At 43.1% G+C, this 26,240-nt stretch overlaps 1 protein-coding gene across 6 annotated transcripts in view; it reads right to left on the minus strand.

Moving 5' to 3' along the window:
• lnx1 (ligand of numb-protein X 1) overlaps positions 1–26,240 on the minus strand; it is a 217,848-nt gene that overhangs the window by 14,592 nt on the left and 177,016 nt on the right. For all 6 annotated transcript variants that reach the window (XM_043690856.2, XM_043690849.2, XM_087988144.1 and 3 more), the window contains 3 exons: positions 22,662–22,839; positions 20,196–20,427; positions 2,286–2,444 (listed from right to left, as the gene is read on the minus strand). In XM_043690856.2, coding sequence (XP_043546791.2) covers positions 2,286–2,444; positions 20,196–20,427; positions 22,662–22,839 — 569 coding nt within the window. The remainder of the gene's footprint in view (positions 1–2,285; positions 2,445–20,195; positions 20,428–22,661; positions 22,840–26,240) is intronic.

Consider the following 26,240-nt stretch of genomic DNA (forward strand, 5'->3'; position numbering starts at 1 on the left):
GAATCAAGTGTACCAATGTATCCTGTGCTGCATAAGTACATAACACTTAGTTAAATTATCAACTACATTCAGGTTTGTTTTCCTATTTAACTTGAGGCTTCTTAACTTTTATGTTCTCTTTCCCTGGGGAGAAAAAGTATGATCCTGAAGAGACAACCAATTTAAGACTGATAATGTAAAATTACATATTTAATATATCATATTACTAGACTGATGTCATAAATATGACCAAGTTTCATAAAGAAGTGTTTGGCAATGAAATAATGCAAGACAATGATGCATGTACCAAATCTATTATTAACTATCAATCAAGATACAGTGGCCCAGTAGCTCAGTGGTTAGCACGGCTGCATCACAGCACCAGGGACCCGGGTTTGATTCCAGCCTCAGGAGTCTGTGTGGAGTTTGCACATTCTCCCCGTGTCTGTGTGGGTTTCCTTCAGGTGCTTCAGTTTCCTCCCACAGTCTAAGGACATGCAGGTTAGGTGGATTGGCCATGCTAAATTGCCCACAGTGACCAGGGATGTGTAGGTTAGGTAGGTTATCCATGGGAAATGTGGGGTTATAGGGATATCTGGATGGGATGTTCTTTGGAAAGTTAGTGTGGACTCGATGGGCTGAATGGCCTGCTTCCACATAGTAGGGATTCTATCATATACATCAGATTTGGTTGATTTAAAACCCAATCCTAATCTCCCTTTGGTTGAAATGTACATTTACTTGCATGTAACAGAATGACTGAAGTTGCATATGCCGTGCCTTACCTCATCAACAGTTTAAGAGTGCACTTTACAGTCAGAAAAGTGACCATTTTGTTTTTATTTGTTCATGGGATGTGGACATTGAGAATTTATTGTCAGCATTTATTGTCCATCCCTAATTTCCCTTGACAATGTGGTTGTTATTGGCTTAGGCTATTATTACTAATGTTTTAAAAAAATCACAAGATAAACTCTGCCCGTCAGGGTATAAAGACTGATGTTAGGATTCCAAGAATGAATTTTAAAAATCCACATTACCCAGACATATAGGAGAATGAATATAAAACCATAAGAAATATATTTTAAAGAAGGGTCTGTTACTTAAATTTCTTTATTGGAAATGACTCTGTTGAGAAATAAATAACTGTAATTCAATGTTTCCTCAAAGCTGCGGAGCTGTTCTGCGAGTCTGTACACAGTAATTGGCATTTTCCAGCATTGACTTCTGATTTCAGAAGTCCCTGCCACACACAAACCTGAGCAGTCTGTGTGGAAGAAATCAAAATAAGAGGGTGCGTTGCTGTCATTCACAACTTTTACTTACTTTCTGCAAAAGTAAAGATTTCCACCACACCCCCCAAAAAAGAGACTATATTCATTGAGATATCCAAGCTCTCCAAAAGGGTTACCATGACCAACCAAAACAAGAGCACTGGGAGCAAACCTGCTTTGACCAGCTCTCATAGCCACACTCCAGATTCTACACTCTAGGGAACACAAAATCTCCATTTCATTGGATGCAAGAGGTCATTTAAATTTGCTGTGGACCACAACCCAACCCTGTCGGACTGAGAAGAGCCAAATTTGGGAATGGAATTTGTGGGTCCTGGCAATTTCCAGCATATTTGCCACAGTGGAGAGGCTCTCCATCCTGGCTACAATTAGATTACATTATAGTGTGGAAACAGGCCCTTCGGCCCAACAAGTCCACACCGACCCGCCGAAGCGAAACCCACCCATACCCCTACATTTACCCCTTACCCAACACTACGGGCAATTTAGCATGGCCAATTCACCTGACCCTGCACATCTTTGGACTGTGGGAGGAAACCGGAGCACTCGGAGGAAACCCACGCAGACACGGGGAGAACGTGCAAACTCCACACAGTCAGTCACCTGAGTTGGGAAATGAACCCGGGTCTCAGGTGCTGTGAGGCAGCAGTGCTAACCACTGTGCCACCGTGCCGCCCACAATAAAGCCTGGATATCTGTGATTCTCAAACACAAAACGTTACACTATTTCTATTATTCAATGTTGTTCATTTATTTTTCTGGGTGGCTGTGCTTTGTAATTATTTACAGAATTAATACTTCATTCTTCAATGAATCCATGCTGATTTTTGAGATCTATGTATGTTTTAAAACTCCTTTTTTGCTAATAGATCAGCAATCGAGTCAATTAAAACATGCTCAAATTCAATAGAATCAGAACTGCCAATCTTTTCCAGATATGATATACAACCAGTAACTAAAGTTCAGAAACCACTATTAAGTGCATAATGACCAACAACTCCTGTTTGATACCTTAGTCTTCCATCATTGTAAGCTGGCATTCCATCAACAATAGACTTTATGAAAAATGGTTGGCTGCCATGGTTTTCCTCATATCCACCGACGATGCTCAATCCCAGACTGCCTGATGTATTTCTCCTTAGTCCAATGTCTTTGCACCAAAAAAGGTACCTAGAATGTTACAAAATGAAATTAACTGAAATTTAAATCAAATAAGTTGAAATTAAGTTAAAATGCAACTCCAATTCCTTGGTCAATTGTACAGCGTTTCATAGAGTCATAGAGATGTACAGCACGGAAACAGACCCTTTGGTCCATGCCGATATCCCAACCCAATCTAGTCCCAGTGCCCTGTTGAATCCATTAACAGGTTAACTCTAATAACGATGTTAATTTACAAGGTATCTTTGAAAAGTATCTTTGAATAATTATGTTTATTAATTCTTTGCTACGGATGTTGAATTTTTTTAGGCATTCGCTTGAGCAAAATGGGGCTGATCACTCCTTCTGAGCAACTTCCATTTGGGGTATACAGTACACACTTTATGGTTCCAGTCTATGGCAACCGTGCACAAGTCAGACTCCAGATTGAAACCTAGTATGATATAAATTTGACAAGTTTTATTTTTCTCTACTATGAGCTCAGTCTCTGAAATGTCCTTTCAATAAAGGACATAAAAGTTTATTAGTGAAAAGAAATAAAAACTGCAGATAACCATCGCATTACAAACAGTAAAATGAAAAATTGATCTCTTTTACCCCAGCAGGCATTCAAACATCAGTGAAGAACCACAAATATTGTTACCACACAGGGTAAACCTTTCTGCTCATTTGAACCAGACCTACAGAAAAGCTTGGCGGAAGTGAGGACTGTAGATGCTGAAGATCAACCTCACCTCGTAATCTGTTAAAGTATGAGTGACCAAGGACTACAAAAATTCTTCTATGTAAAAAAAATTAACAATTTATTCTTTAACTCCAAGAAACAGAAGAACATTAAACAACAACTGCATTTCCCACTCTACAACAATGTACTTATCCAATAGAACCCCCCGATTAAGTTTACACAAAAAAATCAAATTTCAAAACCAGCCAGTTGTTACTGTTGCCTTGATATCTTTGTCTGGACTTTCCTGGGTCGGTTCTTTGGTCTTCTGCTTCACAAATTTCATATGAAAAGGTACCTTTCACAGAGAGGCTGTGCAGACCGTATTTTCATTGGTGCTCCTTACCTCTCTAGCTAACTGTTCAAAATACCTCCGATTTTATATACTCCAAAACATCAGATCGTCTCATTGATTTAATATCATCAAAATATTAAAATTCAAATTTGGTTGGATTTTGGTGACTTGAGACATAAGTTAAATTGATTGGCTAAATTCAAATTTGTTGTGTACCATGGCAACACAGTTGGAGTATTTGTTTCACAACCAAATGTTACATTTTTAAATTTTGTAGCACACTCTGTGCCTCTCTAGGTCTGTGCCAGCTTCTACTCTCTTTTAAAGGTACACCTTCATACCAATATGTACATGTTACAGCTTCTTGCTCAGCTGGCCTGGTAATAATACTCTACCTTCTGGCATATTTCTGCATTCATTCAATGCTAATTTCTTTAGTTAATGTCTCTCCCTGAGGCTATTAAAACGAACTATTAGCTCACATTATTTAACATGGGTTCCCCATACTCATGGTCTTCAACAGCCTTGTAGGGGTCATCCTCTCTGACACTTCCTTAGCCTTTTGTTTCAGAAGCTATCTTCTCGCTGACTTCTCAACAAATCAATACTTGTCTTCAGTATCTCTGCTGTTATGCACAACTTTTCCCTGACTGAATCTGCTTCTGGTCTCTCTCTCTCTCCCTATGGGTTGTAAAACTCAAGTCAGCAAATATCTCCCCAGGTGGCTTAATAATCATTTAACTTAAATCACATTACTTCTTAAAAATGCTGTTTGAACTCTCAATGTTTAAAATTACTTTTTGACCTTGAAAAAGACTGGTCAGATTTTAACACAACTGAGAACTAAAATCCATTTTCCTCCACTTTTGAACCAAGTTCTCAAATAATATAATATGAATCTTTGTAACAATATTGAATTATACAGTGGCATAATCCAATGTTATAACAGTAGTATCCTTTTGTAATGGGAAGTGAATATTCATTTATTATTCATTTGCTTCCATTCTTTTTGAAGCAACCAAGGAAACATTTGATACAAATAATTAAAACAGCTCTAATTCACATAAAATGAACACAGTTGAGAGGTCATTGTGAATAAACCTATTTAGTTTACATTCATCTGTACATAATAATACTAATAATGAACACACCACCATCTGCACATCAGTAGGTGATGTTAATGGTGAATTTCCTGCATTCTGTACCTAGACAAATTCCCCCTTAAAAAAATCTCACCGACTCCTAAGCCTTTTTGACATGATTTTTGTTGTTCTGCGGTCTTTTGTTCACAGATAGAAAGCCTGTTAAAAACAGATGTTGTGAAGTACTTATCAATTGCTAATCTCTAAATATTAATCGATAAAATAAAACAAAGGACTATGGACAGTGAAGGTCTGAATCAAATAAAAACAAAATGCTGGTGAAACTTAACAGGTCTGACAGCATCTACATCATCATCTGCCTGAACTGTCATGTCAGTGAGGCATAGATACTGACACTGATGACAGAGCGAGTACACCCTCTGCACCAAATTAATATTGAGGTAAAAACAATGACTGCAGATGCTGGAAACCAGACTCTGGATCAATGGTGCTGGAAGAGCACAGCAATTCAGGCAGCATCAAGGAGCGTCAGCAAAATCGACGTTTCGGGCAAAAGCCCTTCATCGGGAATAAAGGCAGAGAGCCTGAAGCGTGGAGAGAGTAGCATAGAGTACAATGGGTGAGTGGGGGAGGAGATGAAGGTGATAGGTCATGGAGGAGAGGGTGGAGTGGATAGGTGGAAAAGGAGCTAGGCAGGTCGGACAAGTCCGGACAAGTCAAGGGGACTGGAAGTTTGAAACTAGGATGAGGTGGGGGAAGGGGAATGAGGAAGCTTTTTAGATTAGATTAGATTACTTACAGTGTGGAAACAGGCCCTTCGGCCCAACAAGTCCACACCGCCCCGCCGAAGCGCAACCCACCCATAGCCCTACATTTACCCCTTACCTAACACTACGGGCAAGTTAGCATGGCCAATTCACCTGACCTGCACATCTTTGGACTGTGGGAGGAAACCGGAGCACCTGGAGGAAACCCACGCAGACACAGGGAGAACGTGCAAACTCCACACAGTCAGTCGCCTGAGGCGGGAATTGAACCCGGGTCTCTGGCGCTGTGAGGCAGCAGTGCTAACCACTGTGCCACCGTGCTGCCCACAAAGCTGTTGAAGTCTACATTGATGCCCTGGGGTTGAAGTGTTCCAAGGCGGAAGATAAGGCGTTCTTCCTCCAGGTGTCTGGTGGTGAGGGAACGGCGGTGAAGGAGGCCCAGGACCTCCATGTCCTCGGCAGAGTGGGAGGGGGAGTTGAAATGTTGGGCCACGGGGCGGTTTGGTTGATTGGTGCAGGTGTCTCGGAGATGTTCCCTAAAGCGCTCTGCTAGGAGGTGCCCAGTCTGCCCAATGTAGAGGAGACCGCATCGGGAGCAACGGATACAATAAATGATATTAGTGGATGTGCAGGTAAAATTTTGATGGATATGGAAGGCTCCTTTAGGGCCTTGGATAGAGGTGAGGGAGGAGGTGTGGGCACAGGTTTTACAGTTCCTGCGGTGGCAGGGGAAAGTGCCAGGATGTGAGGGTGGGTCGGAGGGGGGCGTGGACCTGACCAGGTAGTCACGGAGGGAACGGTCTTTGCGGAAGGCGGAAAGGGGTGGGGAGGGAAATATATCCCTGGTGGTGGGGTCTTTTTGGAGGTGGCGGAAATGTCGGCGGATGATTTGGTTTATGCGGAGGTTTGTAGGGTGGAAGGTGAGCACCAGGGGCGTTCTGTCCTTGTTACGGTTGGAGAGGTGGGGTCTGAGGGCGGAGGTGCGGGATGTGGACGAGATGCGTTGGAGGGCACCTTTAACCACTTGGGAAGGGAAATTGCGGTCTCTAAAGAAGGAGGCCATCTGGTGTGTTCTGTATTGGAACTTGTCCTCCTGGGAGCAGATACGGCGGAGGCGGAGGAATTGAGAATACGGGATGGCATTTTTGCAAGACATAGGGTGGGAAGAGGTGTAATCCAGGTAGCTGTGGGAGTCGGTAGGTTTGTAAAAAATGTCAGTGTCAAGTCGGTCTTCATTAATGGAGATGGAGAGGTCCAGGAAGGGGAGGGAGGTGTCAGAGATGGTCCAGGTAAATTTAAGGTCAGGGTGGAATGTGTTGGTGAAGTTGATGAATTGCTCAACCTCCTTGCGGGAGCACGAGGTGGCGCCAATGCAGTCATCAATGTAGCGGAGGAAGAGGTGGGAAGTGGTGCCGGTGTGATTACGGAAGATCAACTGTTCTACGTAGCCAACAAAGAGACAGGCATAGCTGGGGCCCATACGTGTGCCCATGGCTACCCCTTTGGTCTGGAGGAAGTGGGAGGATTCGAAGGAGAAATTGTTAAGGGTGAGGACCAGTTCGGCCAAACGAATGAGAGTGTCGGTGGAAGGGTACTGTTGGGGACGTCTGGAGAGGAAAAAACGGAGGGCTTGGAGGCCCTGGTCATGGCGGATGGAGGTGTAGATGGATTGGATATCCATGGTGAAGATGAGGCGTTGGGGGCCGGGGAAACGGAAGTCTTTGAGGAGGTGGAGGGCGTGGGTGGTGTCTCGAACGTATGTGGGGAGTTCCTGGACTAGGGGGGGATAGGACAGTGTTGAGGTAGGTAGAGATAAGTTCAGTGGGGCAGGAGCATGCTGAGACAATGGGTCGGCCAGGGTGTCAGGCTTGTGGATCTTGGGAAGGAGGTAGAACCGGGCAGTGCGGGGTTCCCGGACTGTGAGGTTGGAAGCTGTGGGTGGGAGATCTCCTGAGGTGATGAAGTTCTGTATGGTCTGGGAGATGATGGTTTGGTGATGGGGGGTGGGGTCATGGTCGAGTGGGCAGTAGGAAGAGGTGTCCTCGAGTTGGCGTTTGGCTTCAGCGGTGTAGAGGTCAGTGTGCCAGACTACCACTGCGCCCCCTTTATCCGCTGGCTTGATTATGAGGACGGAATTGGAGCAGAGGGAGTGGAGGGCTGCGCGTTGTGAGGGTGAGAGGTTGGAGTGGGGGAGGGGGGTAGACAGGTTGAGGCGGTTAATGTCCCGGCAGCAGTTGGAAATGAAGAGGTCGAGGGCAGGTAATAGGCCAGCGCGGGGTGTCCAGGTGGATGTAGTGTGTTGGAGGTGGGCGAAGGGGTCCTCGGAAGGTGGGCGGGGGTCCTGATTGTGAAAGTAAGCTCGGAGGCGGAGGCAACGGAAGAAGTGTTCGATGTCATGGCGTGTATTAAATTCATTGATGCGTGGACGGAGGGGGATGAATGTGAGTCCTTTGCTGAGGACTGATTGTTCGTCCTCAGTGAATGGGAGATCCGGGGGGATGGTGAAAACGCGGCAGGGCTGGGAGCTGGGATCTGGTGTGGGTGTGGAGCTGGGAGTGGGGTCAGAGCCAGTACCTGGAGTGGGTGTGGTGGTGGGGGGAATGGGGGTGGAGGCATGAGCAGGGGTAGTGCTCCCCTCGGGGTTCTGAGGGGTGGGGATAGTGACAGTGGGGTCTGTGGGGGGCGTGTCAGCAGAATGCAGGTGAGTGGCGCTGGTGGGGGCGGAAGTGGTGGCAGACAAGGCAGTAGGGGTGGTGGAAGTCACTGAGCATGTGGCATCGGCGATGATGTGAAGGCCGGAAGTGGCTGCGGAAGTGGCCATGATGGGGGCGGAAGTGACATCATCAATCAGCATGGGGGTGGCAGCTGCATCAGCCTCGTGGCTAATGGCGTTTCCGAGGCCAGGGGAATCTTCTGGAATGTTTGAGGAGCGCTGGTTATGGAGGTGGGTGGATAAAAGTTTGTTGTACTTACAGTCCACCTATCCACTCCACCCTCTCCTCCCTGACCTATCACCTTCATCTCCTCCCCCACTCACCCATTGTACTCTGTGCTACTCTCTCCCCATCCCCACCCTCCCCTAGCTTATCTCTCCATGCTTCAGGCTCTCTGCCTTTATTCCTGATGAAGGGCTTTTGCCCGAAACGTCGATTTTGCTGAAGCTCCTCGATGCTGCCTGAATTGCTGTGCTCTTCCAGCACCATTGATCCAGAACCAAATTAATATTGAGTCTAGTGACCCTTCTTCAGATAATCAAATTAATTTTTAGCCATGATTGCTGGTGCAGAGTGTGTACTCACTCTGTCATCAGTGTCAGTATCTCTGTCTCACTGACATGGCAGTTCTGGCAGTTGATGATGCAGATTGAACAAAGACAAAAAACAACATATTATCAATCATGAGTAAAGTATTGGTAGGGTTCATCAAGTACCAACTTTCCAAGTGTAGATTCTAACAGGGACACCTTGCTCTTGACCTCATTATAACTATGGTTCAAACATGGACAAAAGAGCTGAACTCCAGATGAGATGAAAGTGACCGCCCCTTGATACCAAGGCAGCATTTGATTGAAATATTCCAGTCTGACATATTTCTTACTGCCTTGAGGAACCCACTTCCCTCATTGATGATCCCACCATCAGGAAAATTCAAAATTCTGACAAATATTTAAAAATCTGAACCTGAAGTCTCTTTGAGTGTATTTTGGGTCATCAGCTACTATGTTTCCTGCATCAGGAGAACTCAAGTGAGAAAATGGGAATTCATGCTCTCCCAATCAGCATATTTGACCGTTGATGTGGATTTGTCCCTTACATGATGACCAAATCCAGTCCATAGTCTTACACATGACATGAAACACCAGGGAAGATAAACTAGTTGATAGTGATCCAATGAGCTTGAACTAGTCTCATTTTCTTGCTTGGATTAATTCCTGATGATGGTTTATCTTTAACTTAAACAAAGTCAAAAGTAGAGCTAAACATAGATCCAGAATGGGAGCCATGATATGAAATTATATTTACCACTAAAAGTCAGCCAGAAACCTCAAACGTATTTCTGGTGAAAGCTAGCCATAAGATAGAGCTGCTCTCAAAATGAGCACAGGATAGGATCTTCACAGAATAAAGCATTGATTTAAATGATGAATGGAGAGAGCAGTTTTACATAAACCAATACGGACTGTTTGCTTGGGATGCGGCAAAAATAAAAGTGTGACTACAGATCGTCTTTAGACATATTCAAGGTTTGGTGAAAGTGAGGACTGCAGATGCTGGAGATCAGAGACAAGATTAGAGTGGTGCTGGAAAAGCACAGCAGGTCAGGCAGCATCCGAGGAGCAGGAAAATCGACATTTCGGGCAGGATTCCTGATGAATGGCTCCTGCCCGAAACGTTGATTTTCCTGCTCCTTGAATATTGAAGGTTTGCCAGAGGAGCAGAATGTATGGCTGGAATACCAAATATATATGTTACATCAGCATTACCAAAGCAATATGATGCCAAAACCTGAGGTTACTGTGAAGAACTCTCCTCAGGGGTGATGACCCACCATCAGTCACCTCTTTCTCTACTGAGACAGCAGCCGCATGGTCTGGTAGAACTGAAGTAACTTTAATTTTATCTTTATTAAGGGAGATGACTTTGTTAAAGCTACAGTAAACAAGGGTTAATGTTTTTCAGGATATGAGATGAGTTGAAAATAGATAGAGGAAGTACCAGGAAAGTAGTTAGGAAGTACTAAAATGGAAATAGGCCACCCATTTCAGATGATATGCTGAGAGAAATGAAGTAAATTTGGAGGCGACAACTTTCAAATCCTTCTGAGATACATGGATTGTCCCGAGGCCTGGAAAATTACAAATGTTATACTCCAATTCAAAGAAGAGGAGAAGGATAAACCTAGCAATTACGGGCCAGTCAATTTAACATTAGTGGTAGGGGAACATTTTACAAATGATAATTTAAGATATAATTATCAGCCATGTGAATAAAGATGGGCTAATAAAGGAAAGTGCTGATTTGATAAGGGTAAACCATGTTTGACTAAATGTACTGAAATAATCGATGAGCTAACAGAGAAGATGGGTGGGGGTGATGCTGTTCATGCTATTTATATGGACTTCCCAAAGGTGATTTAGAATGTACCACTCATTAGGCTTGTTAACAAAACTAAAGCCAGGGACTAAGGGGGCAACATTAGCATTTGACTTCTTCAACATACATGAATACAAAATAGGTTCAGGATTAGTTTGGTGAATAGCCATTTTATTGAATTGGAGAAAAGTGCACTTCTCCAAGAAACAGCGTTAGCATCACAACTTCTTTGGTGGATGTTAATTACTGGAAGTAAAGAGCATAAGGATACAGGTGACTGGCAGCATGGGTGAATACATGGCAAACTAAGCTCGATGCAGGCAAATAAATGTTAATACATTTTGGTAGGAAGAATGAGGAGAAACAATACATGCGGAATCATTTTTAAAATGGGTACGAGAACATAAAAGATGTTCTGAAGAAGGGCCACTGGATTTGAAATGTTAACACTGCTTTCTGCCCACAAATGTTGCCTGACCTGTTGAGTTTCTCCAACAATTTCTGTTCTTGTTCATTTCAGATTTCCAGCAACTGCACTTCTTTCTAATGTATTAATATATAGATCAGATATTGCTTGTGCACAAATATTTGAAGGTGAGACAACTGGTTAACATGGTACATATAGGATTTTCCAGCACTCTCCATTTGTTTCAGATTTACACCATCTGCAAGTCTCTATGTTTATTTAGCCTGTTTTACAGGTTTGCTTATCTGCTTTCCTGCCTGAGTGGCTTGCAAGTTCCAGTCCATCAAGTTAAAAACAAGGATGTTATCCTAAACTAACTCAGGCCCAACTTAAGTATTGGGTCTAATTTTTTAGGTCAATAAGTAATACAGGTTGCTTGAAATTTCTGCGAAGTCATGTTACAAGCAGAAGACAAAGAGGATAATGCTTTATTTGAAACAAAACTAAATTGCTAGAAAAGCTCAGCAGGTCTGGCAGCATCTGTGGAGAGAAATCAGAGTTAATGTTTTGGGTTCAATTCAGAGGAAGGGTCAATGGACCCAATTTCTCTGCACAGATGCTGCAAGACCTGCTGAGCATTTCCAGCAACTTTGTTTTTGTTTCTGATTTCCAGCATCCACAGTTCTTTCAGTTTTTATTGAATTATTTATTTGACCTGGTTATTAAAACTTGGAAACAACTTTGTTTTACCTATTTTAGTTTAATTGTGCATTTAAGTAAATGTATTATACTCAGACTGCCTTTATCATTCTGGCAGATTGGGTGGATATGTTGCCTGGGTAATCATGGGTCATTGATTGATGTGGTCTTACTGTTCACTCCATGGTAAAATTCCAATGGCAGGTCAGTATGCAATGCAACATCATAATCACGTGACTGAGTGTTCCCTACTGTGTCATGTGATATAATTTTGGACATCTTTGCTGCCCTGGGGAGCTTCACTTGAACAATCCCACACTTCTGAACTAACAATTAAAGATAATAATGCTGTGCTTAGTCAAGAACTTGGTGACACTATCTGCTTTCATGTATCATTCTTCACTTCATTAACAGCAGCATACATAGCTGCAGTTCCAGCAATCAACAATGGAACCACACATGTATCCAAGCAATTGCCAGCATGACAGATTCTGTTACATACATACATTTGACAAATTTAGTCAAGTAAAAGTTACACATGGAATGGAACACACTTAAGTTCTTGAAAGGGGTGACATTGTACACTGTGGCTACATGTTTGGCATTAATAATAGGGTATCCAGGAATTAGAAAACAAGTCTTTTCTTGCTGCTTCTTTAGGGATAACTGATGATAAAGAGCCCAAGTGAAAAGATATTTATCACTTGGGTTTGAACTACAGGTTAGAAATTTAACTCCCTGCTGTTGTAACGTCGAACTGTGTTACATAAATGTTTATGGTTGCAATTATAACTGACAAGGCCTTCTCCGTTGCTGAAGGTGTTTGCAGGTCTTGCTGCAGAAGTTCACAAAGATCATGAATGTCTACAGAGGAACTGTTAAATGTACAGATTTAATCTGACATGTCAAGGTATATATCTGTGCAAATAAATATGCCATCAACATTAGCCCAAGGCCTCACTGAAAAACAATTATGTCCAAGTTGTTGCCACCTATATTGTCCACATTATCAGTGCAGATGTTTAACTGCGTTATTCAAATGATCCTTGCACATCATCCTTCTATTTTTCCACTTCTTTTTGGTTAATAGGGTATTAACTCTTTCTATGAAACAACAATTAGCACATCTGAGTCTTGACTTTTACATGTTTCTTATCTCTATATCATGGATCACTTCAATCTAGGTGTAGTTTAAGAATGTACATCTAAAACATTTCACTTGGAGCTTGTCAACTGTTAAATGTGGGTGCAATATTTTACGTTAATGTTTGCCATAAAAATCAGAATGGCACTCATCATCCTACAAAACAACATTTTTGTTTTCTTAATTTGTTTTCCAAATGTAGCTGACACCAGCAAGACAGCATTTATGGCCCATTCCTGGTTTCCCTTCAGGCATTCTGAGAATTTGAGTCATATATAGGCCAAGTAGGGCAAGGGTGGCAGGCTTCTTTTCTTTAAATATATTAGATTTTTACTATAGTTTAACATGTGCCATTTATTCTTCTAAAAATATTTTCATAGAGTTTCCAGCTAACACATCATTAACCTCAAAAGATTTATTCTATTTTCAACAGCCATATTGTTGCCTGGAGCTAGCCATTCTTAATGCCTCCTTTGTTAAGAGTTAGACAGAAGAACCAGTCTGTTGCATGAGTGTCTTGAATTCCCAGATAAAATATGGCTTCCATCACGTTGGCATAAATTCTTAGAACATCAGCATGCTGTTGAATCCTCATGAGACAACATGACTTTAACAAAGAGTGGTTTGAAAGGTTGAAAATAATGCTAGAGAAGGTGACAAAACCAAGTATCAAGTAAACTGAAAACAACAAAGTCATTTCCAGAAAATTGTTTAATTCACTAAGTTCTAATTATCTTGCGGGTTTAGTGAAAGAAAGGAACATTTTACCAACTGCACATACTCCGATATTTTTAGACTTTAAACTGCAATTAGATGACTCAGCTGCTTATTTTAAAACTTTGACTGTGAATTACAGACTAAGTTTACAAAAACAGTAGTTTCAATTAAAATTTAAGTGCATGATCACATGCATAGATTTAAATTGTGCCTTTCAGCACCTCAATTTCTATTGTAGATATTTGCTAATCAACCTGTTTAGAGATATTATTACATACCTGTGGAGGAGGTGGAACTTAACACAGACCTTCTGGCCCAGAGGTAGGGATATTACCATCGCTCCACAAGAACTGTCAGAATTTCTACCATAACATTACAGTAACTGCAGTATCCATCAGGGGATAATGTTGGACAGGCAATCTGCCACTGCTTGGGTCTTGACTAAACATGATGTTAAACCAGATTTACAAAATGCTAAATTGATCTTTTAAAATTATGGGATACTTTGTAAACATATCCAAAGCTTATTTAAGTGCTCTGAAAATTGAGCATGAAAGATGTATGCTGACAATGAATGGGTTATTTGTTTCATTGTAATTTGTTCATATTTGTATTTTAATTATTGTATCTGGCTCACATTCAATTACAGGTCATTCTACTATAACACATTTCATTAATGCAAATTCATTGAAATGCAATTGACAAATTGGGGACATTGTTTCTAAAGTGTGACCTTTTAAAACATGCATTAACTGCAGTGCGATTACATCACCAAAACTTTAAGCGGTGTTTCTAAAGTGCAATTTTTCTATAATGTGGGGCTGTACAAGAACAGCTGTGTTAGGACGGCACGGTGGCTCAGTGGTTAGCACTGTTGCCTCATAGCACCAGGGTCCCAGGTTCAATTCCAGCCTCGGGCAACTGTCTGTGTGGAGTTTGCACATTCTCCCTGTGTCTGCGTGGGTTTCCTCCCACAATCCAAAGATGTGTAGGTCAGATGAATTAGCCCATAGTGTTAGGTGCATTAGTCAGAGGAAAATGGGTCTGGGTGGGTTACTCTTTGGAGGGTCGGTGTGGACTTGTTGGGCCGAAGGGCCTGTTTCCACACTGTAGATAATCTAATCTAAAAAAAAACACAGCCATTCTGTTGTAAAAGAACTACCTTTACACAATCGGAATGTATCCATGCTCAGTTATGGAGGGTACAAAAAAATGGAAGCAGTTCCAAATGTATTTCACTTTGAAGCATCTTTACAACTGTGTTTGTAGTAAAGAGGGTTTGTTATCCTTGTGCAGATTATTTGCTTTATGACTAACTCATACTTGATGAAGCAAGTGTTTATTAACAAAAAATACGAGGGATTTTATCTCCCTTCAGAGTGGAGTTCAAACAAAATTGTGACAGTCATCTTCCTGCAAGAGAGATTAGAAGTAATTTATTTGTGTAAACATTTATTGGAATGTAGAATGCAATGCAGTAAACAGCAAATATTAAATAATGACGACAATCACCAAGGTGCCGCTGAAATATTTAAAGACTAATCTGAATCAATTGGGGAGCTTGCACAAAAATGAAAATGTTCAAAATCAACATTTAAGGAAGGAAATTTAGCATGACCTCTGTACAAAGATTTCTGTTTCTACAGTTTTCTTGCCTTCATATCTTAGAGTCATAGAGATATACAGCATGGAAACAAACCCTTTGGTCCAACTCGTCCATGCCGACCAGATATCCCAACCCAATCTAGTCCCACCTGCCAGCCCCGGCCCATATCCCTCCAAACCCCTCCTATTCATATACCATCCAAATACCTCTTAAACGTTGCAATTGTACCAGCCTCCACCACTTCCTCTGGCAGCTCATTCCATACACGTACCACCCTCTGTGTGAAAAAGTTGCCCCTTAGGTCTCTTTTATATCTTTCCCCTCTCACCCTAAACCTATGCCCTCTAGTTCTGGACTCCAAAATAGACTTGCCCCTCACGATTTCATAAACCTCTATAAGGTCACCACTCAGCCTCCAGGGAAAACAGCCCCAGCCTATTCAACCTCTCCCTATAGGTCAAATCCTCCAACCGTGGCAACTTCCTCGTAAATCTTATCTGAACCCTTTCAAGTTTCACAACACCTTTCCGATAAGATGGAGACCAGAATTGCACGCAATATTCCAAAAGTGGCCTAACCAATGTCCTGTACAGCTGCAACTTGACCTCCCAACTCCTGTACTCAATACTCTGACCAATAAAGGAAAGCATACCAAACACCTTCTTCACTATCCTATCGAATGGATGACAATCCCCTAACTTATAATCATTAAGTGATTAAGATAAGACCATAAAACATAGGAGCGGAAGTAAGGCCATTCAGCCCATCGAGTCCACTCCGCCATTCAATCATGGCTGATGGGCATTTCAACTCCACCTACCCGCATTCTCCCTGTAGCCCTTAATTCCTTGTGAGTTTACTGACTGAGACTATCCCTTTTTAGTTATTTGAAAAATATTTTGTTCTTTTGGTTGCAGTTCAGCCCCACACTTCTAATAGAATCATAGAAGTATACTGCACAGAAACAGATCCTTTGGTCTAATTCGTCCATGCTGACCTAAAAGGTGGATAAATCCTAAAATAATCTAATCTCATTTGTCAGCATTTGGCCCATATCCCTCTGAACATTTCCTATTCATTTACCCATCCAGATGTCTTTTAAATGTTGTAATTATACCAGCCTCTGGCAGCTCATTCCATACATGTACCACCCTATGTATGAAAACGTTGCCCCTTTTAAATCTTTCCCCTCTCACCTCAAACCTATGCCCTCTAGTTCTGGACTCCCCTACCCCAGGGAAAAGACATTGTTTATTTACCCTATCCATGCCCCTCATGATTTTGTAAACCTCTTTCAGGTCACCCCTCAGCCTCTGACCCTCCAGAGAAAACAGCCCAAACCTATTCAGCCTCTCCCTTTAGCTCAAGTCCTCCAACCCTGGCAACATCCTTGTAAATCATTTCTGAACCCTTTCAAGTTTCACAACATGCTTCCTATAGGAGGGAGGCCATTATTGCATACAATATTCCAAAAGTGGTCTAACCAATATCCTGCACAGCCACAACATGACGTCCCAACTCCTCTGCTCAATACTCTGACCAATAAAAGAAAGCATACCAAACACCTTCACTGTCCTATCTACCCGCGATCTACTTTCAAGGAGCTATGAACCAGCACTCTAAGATATCTTTGTTCAGCAACACTCCCTAGGGCTTTACCATTAAGTTAATTTGCCTGATTTGCCTTTCCAAACTGCAGCACCTCACCTTTATCTAACTTAAACTGCATCAGCCACTTCTCGGCCCATTGGCCCATCTGATCAAGATCCTATTGTACTCTGAGATAACTTTCTTCTCTATCCACTATACCTCCAATTTTGGTGTCACCTGCAAACTTGGTAACTATATCTCCTATGTTCACATCCAAATCATTGAAAAACAGTGGACGCAGCACTGATGCTTGTAGCACAACTCTGGTCACAGGCCGCCTGTCTGAAAAGCAACCTTCCTCCACCACTGTCGAGCCAGTTCCATATCCAAGTAGCTTGTTCTCCCTGTATTCCATGTGATCTAATCTTGCTAACCAGTCTACTATGAGGAACCTTGTTGAACGTCATGTCCATATAGTTCACATCCACCACTCTGCTCTGCTCTCATCAATCCTCTTTGTTACTTCTTCAAAAACCACAATCAAGTTAGTGAGACATGATATCCAACGCACAAAGCCATGTTGACTATCCCTAATCAGTCCTTGTCTTTCCAAATACATGTACATCATGTCGCTCAGGATTCCCTGCAACAACTTGCCCACTGGTCTATAGTTTCCTGGCTTTTCCTTCCCACTGTTCTTAAGTAACTGGCACCACGTTTGCCAACCTCCAGTCTTCTGGCACTTCACCTGTGGCTATCAATGATACAAACATCTCAGCAAGGAGCCCAACAATAATTTCCCTAGCTTCCCACAGAATTCTAGGGTACACCTGATCAGGTCTTAGGGATTTATCCACCTTTATGCATTTTAAGATGTCAAGCACCTCCTCCTCTGTAATATGGACATTTTTCAAGATGTCCCTATTTATTTCCCCACGTCCTCGATCTTCCATATCCTTCTCCATAGTGAACACTAACGCAACATACTTGTTTAGTATCTCGCCCATCTCCTGCAGTTCCACACATAAGTGGCTTGCTGATCTTTAATGGGCCCTAATCTCTCTGTAGTTACCCTTTTGTCCTTCATGTATTTATAAATCTTTGGGCATTTCTGTCTGTATGTAAGAATGGAAACGGTTACAGAGAGTGGTGAACTCGGCCTGGACAATCACAAAGACCAACCTCCCATCTATAGAATCCATCTACCAGGCCCGCTGTCAAGGAAAGGCCACCAGCATTCTCAAAGATCCATCCCACCCTGGCAATGTTTTCCTACAACCTCTGCCATCGGGAAGAAGGTACAGAAGCCTGAACACGAACCAGCCAGTCTCGAAACAGTTTCTACCCTACTGTTCTTAGAATACTGAATGGACTCACAAACTCCTAACATTCGCCTGTATTTATGTTTTTGCCGCTGTTTACTGATTATTTACTTATCTATGCTACTTAACTCTGTGATCTGCCTATATTGCTCACAAGACAAAGCTTTTCACTGTGCCTCGGTACATGTGACAATAAATTCAATTCAATTCAATTCATTCAATGCCGGTGCGGAAGGGGTCAAGTCAGGGAGAATTCTTGTTGACCTGTTCCTGGACTTGATCAAAGGAGAATCAACAGGTCCAGGGTGGACTGTGGAGGGGATAACAGTCAGAGTAATTCAGCATGGAAACAGATCTGTTGTCCAAATAGTTCATGCTGAACATGTTCCCAAACTAGACTAGCCCCATTTGCCTGTGTTTGGGCCATATCCCTCAAAACCATTTCTATTCCTCTCCAATTTAATAATATCCTCCCTATAGCAAGGCGACCAGACCTCCACACAGTGAAGGCCTCACCAGCATCCTGTACAACTTCAACATGTAGTCTCAACTCCTCTACTCAAATGTTTGAGCAATGAAGGTAAGCATGGTAAACACCATCTGAACCACCCTGTCTACCTGTGACATACATTTCAAAGAATTATATACCTGAATCCCTTGATCTCTCTGTTCCACAACACTACCCAGGACCCAATCATAAATTATATTACACCTGCTCCTGTTTGTTTTACCAAAATTGCAGTTCCTAATTGCCTGCCCCTCTTCAGCAGCTATATTTGCACTCAGAGGTCCTTGGAGAGGGAGTATACACTATCCACCAACAACAGCAAAGCCTTTAGAGAGGCATGGGTACTGCAGGTGTTGGTGGGCTTTATTTTCCCCCTCAAACTTAATTTCAATTTAGTTGCTTCCCTCTCTTCCTATCATTTCTGATATATGTTCTTGTAGCACTGCCTTGTGGGTAGAGCTTGATAATTGTTCCTTTAATTTGTGACACGGATGATTTAGTGAAGAAAACTGGCTGAGACAGCAGTGAGTCAGTGTTCGTCAAGATCGGCATCTCCCCAAAACATCTTCTGCCGACAAATGACTCAAATCACTGACTCAATGTTTGCAGTGAAGCATTACAGCTGAGCTCAAACTTCCTTTAAAGTTTAAGCAACAGGGCACTTAGACAATTTCAGATCATGACATTAATACAATCTTATCAGCCCTTCCAACTGTTTATGTCTGTTCCATCAAGTCACGTTTCCAACATCAAGAGTTAACGCCCATACAACAGACAAAATGGACTCAGCTTGAACTTTGCACAGCTATCTAAATTCAATTCAATGCAAAAATTTCTTGCCCCTACTACCAAAAATTGCATCTTTTGAATTGGGGGCAGAACCTCTGCAACCAGGACCCATATGACGTTTTTAAAAGTTCAAAATCCAAGCCTTATTATAGTGCTGTGTGAATGAGAGCGTTTTGGGGGTGCGGCGATGCAGGCATGTAGTTTATAAGAGGTAAGGGAGGGGGTGTATCAAGAGTGTTAGCACTGGGGGAGCACAGAATCTAATAGTCTTTGACAAAACTGAATAAGGTCCCATAGAGCCCAGGTGCACCTTTTAACTGGCCTGCCTCAATATTTAACTCTTCAACCATACAGCATCAATGTTGATTTCACCAGTTTCCACAATTTTTCCTCCCCCCACCTTATCCCAGATCTAACCCCCCCAACTTGACAGCATCCTCTTGAACTTCTCCCAATTGTCCACCTTCCTTCCCACCTATCCACTCCACCCTCCACTCTGACCTATCATCATTACCCCCACCTGCATCTACCTATCGCCTTCCAAGCTACCTTTCCCCAGCCTCACCCCGCCCATTTATCTCTCAGTCCCCTTTGGTACCCCTCCTCCATTCCTGATGAAGGGCTTATACCCGAAATGTCGATTCTCCTGCACTTCGGATGCTGCACCTGCTGTGTTTTTCCAATGCCGCATTTTTTGATTCAATACTTAACTCCCCCAGCACCGTAGCCACCTCCAACCTGCCTTCCGTATGGGAGGATGGTAGCCCTAACTCTATCCTCCTCACATCATCCTCCTTGTACTGGAGTGAATTATGTTCCATTCAGAGGTCTTTATACCAACGTAGATCCAATAAAACCAGGAATTTCCCAATTCGAAACTATTCATTCCGAAAATAAAAATCCAGGCCCGTGCATTTCTTTGGGTAAAGCATTTGGCCTGACGATGAGTGGTGGAAGTTTGCACAAATATTACTGAATATATTACAGATAAGCTTACCGAGGCAGTCCGAGCCACATATTCCATGATGGTGACCAGTCATCTTCAGAGTGTGTGTCTTGATTGGCGTTACGAGGCATTTGACCGTGGACATTGTCTTTTTCTGCCACCCTAAGTTCTAAAGCTTTGAAAACAACCGAAGAGGAGGCAGCACTATTCTTTATTATGGACACAGCTTCACTTTGTGTCAAGCCAGTTAGCTCAATGCCATTTATGTCCATCAGAATGTCACCTATGAGCAAAGAAAATTAAAAAAATCTTGAAATTCATTTTATACCTTTCAAATGTCATTATATCTGCTTCAATAATACATTCTTTATGAGACTAATAACTCTTTACATTTAATGTTGCATAGTTTACTCAGCAATGCCCAGCAAAATTACAAACTTTACCATTCTTGTTAAGGTGGTCTTTTCAACACCAAACCAGTAATAACTAAACACTATATTTCTTCCCTTTCCTGGTTACTTGGACCTTACTGAAGGTGGGCAGTTGACCCACTCTTGATCCTATCATCAGAAAGTGAACTGCAGCATTCTGATTAGATTAGATTACTTACTTACAGTGTGGAAACAGGCCCTTTGGCCCAATAAGTCCACACCGACCCACTGAAGCGGAACCCACCAAGACCCATTCCCCTACATTTACCCCTGCACCTCACACTACGGGCCAATTCACCTAACCTGCACATTTTTGGACTGTGGGAGGAAACCGGAGCACCTGGAGAAAACCCACGCAGACACGGGGAGAATGTGCAAACTCTACACAGTCGCCTGAGGCGGGAATTGAACCCGGATCTCTGGCGCTGTGAGGCAGCAGTGCTAAATACTGTGCAACCTTGCCGGCCACGGGTCAACTTGTTCTCTGGACCGCTTCTATTGTGCTCCTTCCATCAACAAGCAAAATGCAAGAATAGATTCATTCCCTAAGTGATGAACAAAGCAACCATAGTCCTTCTGACAATGTCACAGAACATAAACTACTACCCCAACAATTTGCATGTTTGGAATTTGAACTTCTTATGCTAATCTAAACACAAATAAAGCAAATGTTAGGTCTATCCAATGCAAAGTTGATTACTTTGTATTTCTCCAACTAATGGACATGCTGAGAAATCTGGGAGATAGGGTATAAAAATGGGAATATCTTGCTACAATTGTACAGGGCAATGGTGAGACCACACCTGGAGTTCTATGAATAGTTTTGTTTTCCTTACTTCAGAAGGGGCATTCTCGCATTAGGAGCAGTTCAGGCTGATTCCTGGGGTGAAGGGGATGTCTCAGGAGGACACGTTAGGCATGAACTCATTACAGTCAAAAATGTGGTGCTGGAAAAGCACAGCAGGTCAGGGAGCATCCTGAGAAGCAGGAGAATCGATGCTTCGGGTATAAGGCCTTCATCATTCCCGAACCGTCGATTCTCCTGCTCCTCAGATACTGCCTGATCCGCTGTGCTTTCCCGGTGCCACATTTTTCCAGCATCTGCAGTCCTCTCTTTCTCCTCGTGTACACATTACAGAATGAGAAGTAATTTTATTGGAAGATTCTTACGCTTGGAAAATTCTGAGGGGCTTGACAGGTTGGATGTGGAAAGATGCACTGGGGAAATCTTGAACCAGGAGGCACAATTTAAAAGTTATGGATCTCCCACGTAAGATGAATGTCAGAAAAAATTATGTCTCTCAGGCATTATCAGTCTTTTGAATTGTCTGACACACAGTACAGTGGAAGCTGGGTCATTGAATATATTTAAGGCTAAGTTAAGCAGATTTTTAATTGGCAAGGGGAGTACAGAGAGATAGGCGGGTAAGGAATGTTAAGGCCATAATTACATCACATCTTATTGAATGGCAATGGAGACTCATTGGGCCAAATGGTCTGCTTCTTCTCATATTTCTTATGCTTTTAAGAAATCGGTGACACTGAGATGAATAAGCCTCAAAATACCATAGCAAGGTCATAGTTAGGGGTCAGATTTAGGGACAGAGATTTTTAAATTCCAGCCAATGTAATTTAATGCATACATTTTAGGAACAGGTTGCAATTTCTACTCTTCCTCAGTCACTTTCTAACAGCATTTTGGGAGCAGTTCAATTTAGTCACATCATTCCTTAAAATTTTAAGATAGATTGATTCCTTCCAAGTTCCCAATGGGGATAGAAGATCGCAATGGTGTAAAGCTCCTGTTCTCAAAATGGACAGGTTCACTTTGGGTGAGGGGGAGGGGGAGGGGGAGGGGGGAGGGCAAAGTACTGGCTGGACTGAAACCCTGCTGTTATCAAAATTGTATTGAAGGAAAACTGTGGTGATTTTAAAGGAAATGTAAAACAATTCATTTAAACCATAGTGTCAAGAATGTAGCAGCCACATATTTATTGCTGTATAGAAAATACTAATTGAGCACACAATTTCTGAATGGTATAAAACATTCAACTGTATAAATAATTTACAACAGGCTCTTAGTTACCCTTCTTTATTCTGCCATCATTCCCCAAGCAGCCATCAGGATGTACATTTGCAACATAGATCGGGAGATCCCAGCCTTTGCTCAGTAGACCTCCTGATACTGTCATCCCCAAGGTCTCGTGAGCTCCTTTGCTAACACTGATGATCTTTTCATGGCACGTGAAGGCATGAACAAAATTCTAGGAATAAAATCACAGACAAAATGCTGTTATGTATTATGCTAAAATGTTTAGGTTGCTTCCAGGAGTAGCAGTCTTAACTTAACCTGATCTTACGTCCTTATTCTTTTTTAAAAAAATATTAGTTTAGGAATAATTATTTTAATACTTACTTCTTTTTGCATATTACACATGTAAATATATTTTTTCTGCACTTATTCAATGTAACACATCTGGGCAGTATCTTGTATGAGCCTGAATGATGTGGGCAATAGTGAGATTTGTGATAAAATTGCATGAGATGTCTCACGAGGTCTGTATCGATCTCAGGAGCAACTTGCAATATCTTTTATGCCTGTTCCGAGCAGGGAGGGTGGTTTCATACTGGACAGAAGTGGGCTGCCAATTAAGGGCTCGTTTAACACTTTATTAACACAACTCACCTCCTTACTATTAAGCTCCCTAGCTTACCATGTGTTCAACAAGCAAGATCTCAAAAGTCAGAGCAGATACCTGGTGAGGTCTGTGCCTTTGCAGGCAGGCAATGGCTCCATATCTGATGGCCCAGGTGTAGCACTGACACTGTCGGGGAGATGGACTGGGCTCAGGCCACTTCTTGTCCAGGGATGTCTACTTTCTTCACTCAAGGGGGTGGACCGTGATCAATCAGTCCCATACATCCCAAAGGAGGAAGAGGAAAGAGGGTGGAAACATAGCCAGTGCTGTTGAAAGCAGACTCAGGAATCTATTCCTAAGGGTTGATGGCTGCAGGATAGAGGCAAGAGAGGGAAGCCAAATGTGAAAGATGGAGCCTTGTAAAGGGAAGTGAGAGTAAAGCATGGCAAAAGGACAGGGCAATGTGGGAGGGGGTTTTGTCCTGAGTCAGCCACACCCTGACTTCAAGCAGGAAACACAGTGTATAAACACATCTGATACGATCACCACACATTCCAGGGGCTGGCCAGGAGGCTGGGGGCTTGGTTGGTGAATGGTCATGTAGTCAACTTGGGTGGGGACCTAGGGAGGTACGAGATCTGTGGGGTTCACATGAAGGGTTACCAGGAGGAGGATCCGGATGCTCACGTCCTCACCAATACACAGGGATGGGGGTCAAGAGCATCATTGTGCTGGGATTCAGAAGTTGCAATGGGAAGGAAAATAGCTGTGGGCAGTCTGTGTGTGGACATGGTGAGGGAGGGAACACTATACAGAACCCAGACCTGAGGGGTCACTAATGGCTGGCCATCCTAATGCATTAACTGTGTGCAGCGCTGTCCACCTACTGCCCCAGACATTGCTGACCACTTCACTTGCAGCAACACCTTCACACACAAAGGTCAGGAAATTGTTTCGGATGAGAAGCAATGGGATCAGTAGAACATACAGCCCTATAGATATGCCTTGTTCATTTTGCATCCATGTAGTGCAGTAGGCTCTACTATTGATTCATGGTACATCCTATATGGATGTGTAGTTAGGCATCATCCTGGTACTACACTATTTTGGGGGCTACACAGAGTCAAACAGCTGGAGTACAAAAACAAATCACAATTATATAAATGTGACAGCACATTGTATGTGTGCTCCTAAAGTATCCTCAATAAGTTTTCTTTTCCTTTCCCTCCACTGTGTCTCTGTGTTGTACAGGGTTCCCTGGATGAGGTGGGGAGGGGCTGCTGAGCTGGGAAGCCCGTTATCCATGAAGGTTCATTGGAGCAACGCCTGGGGGTGGGAGGGTGTATCAGGACAGCCCCGACATGCTGAGGGCCTTCTCACCAGATACAAGTGAACCCAGTTCAGCCACGACTGCAATGCCCTGAGAAGTGTCTTTGCAAGGACCTTCAGATGGGTGCCTCCTGCATTGGCTTCTCTGTCCCCTTGTGTCTTTGGTACCTTGTGAAGACCAATAGCTGGGGCAATGGAGTGCAGATCTGTGTTCTCCTCCAGTGGACCCAAAGGTGAGAGGCCTGACTCTCACTGCAACTGCCAACCTGGTGTGTGGGTGTACTTGTGTATGGGTGCGTGCGTGTGGGTGCATGGGCATGGGTGCGTGTATGGGTGCGCATGTGGGAGGGGGTGGTGCAGGGGACGATGGTGACATGTTCGAGGCAGTAGCAGGGTCTCCCAAACTTAGTTGCACTGCTACAGCCTCTGGGGAACCAAGGCCACAGCATCTCCCAGAGCTGCCTGTTCCTGCTCCCTGCCTGCTGACACCACCGGGTCTTCTCCTGCTTGGAGCTGGTCAGGAGCATGGTATTGGGCATTCCAGGAATCCTATGAAAGAGGGTAGCACGGACGTTAGTGCTGATGCAGGTAGTCATAAGTGGTGAGGTATACCCAGATAGTGAGTAGACAGTGTAGAGGGTATGAAGGGTTAGTTGCCTGGGAAGCTGGGGGGCAAATGAGAACAAGTGAGGAAAGATATTGCAAGTATTGGCTTCAGCCTTGACAAGAGGTTGGCGCAGTATCAGAGATGGAGTGAGTGTGAGTGGCAGAGAGAAGAGTGGGGCACTTATCCTGGCAGAGTGGAGGTGGGCATGGACAGTTTTGGGGCACTCCAGGTCATTTCTCCACAGCACTGAGGCTGCACTGACCCGAGTGGTGACTGTGGGATGAGTTTGGTGTGGCCTCGTCTGCTGGTCCTCTGGGAAGAGGGAGCGCCACCACGGCACCAGCTCCTCCATCAGGAACAACAAATTCCTGTGGGAGAATCACAGTGCCATCTTCCCCTTTCTCCAACATCTCTGCACTGTGTCTGTCACCAATCAGATTCCTGAAGAAGGGCTTATGCCCAAAATGTCAATTCTCCTTCTCCTTGGATGCTGCCTGACCTGCTGCGCTTTTCCAGCAACACATTTTTAAGCTCTGTCACCAATCAGCACAGCTTCGAATGCCAGTAGTCATTCAGGGCCCAAATGATCTTTTAAAAATAAGACAAGGATCAGGGAATGCTGAGTGGCGAGGTATTCCGGGAACAACGTATCATAAAACGGGACTCGAATCGAGCGAGAGAGATACCATAGCAGCAGGGTAGTTAGTTAATGAGGAGAGTTTGGTGAGATATAGCTCGCGCAGCCTTGAAGCAAAAATCCCTCCAAAGAAACTTGACATAACTCACAAAAAAGCCTAAGATTCTGCCCTCGGTCTCTTTCTCATCAGTATGCAATGTTTGTGTCATCCATTTGTCTTTCTATGAAAGTTCCTGGAGAGCTGCAGAGCAGATTAAGCCAAAACTGCTGACATGACCAGTGTAGAACACAGGGAAAATGGTTAATAATGAATATTGTCTTTTAAAGATCAGCTATTCAAGCTGCATGTCATATCATAAAGACTGATAGATTTTAGATCATTTAATTACTGGAACAGCTTCCTGTAAGCTAGTGAACAGATGCACTATTTGGTACTGAACAGTGTCACAGAGA

This window comes from Chiloscyllium plagiosum, unplaced genomic scaffold, assembly GCF_037043375.1.
Source record: "Chiloscyllium plagiosum isolate Xiang-an unplaced genomic scaffold, Cpla_swu_hap1 HiC_scaffold_1, whole genome shotgun sequence".
NCBI lineage: Eukaryota > Metazoa > Chordata > Chondrichthyes > Orectolobiformes > Hemiscylliidae > Chiloscyllium > Chiloscyllium plagiosum.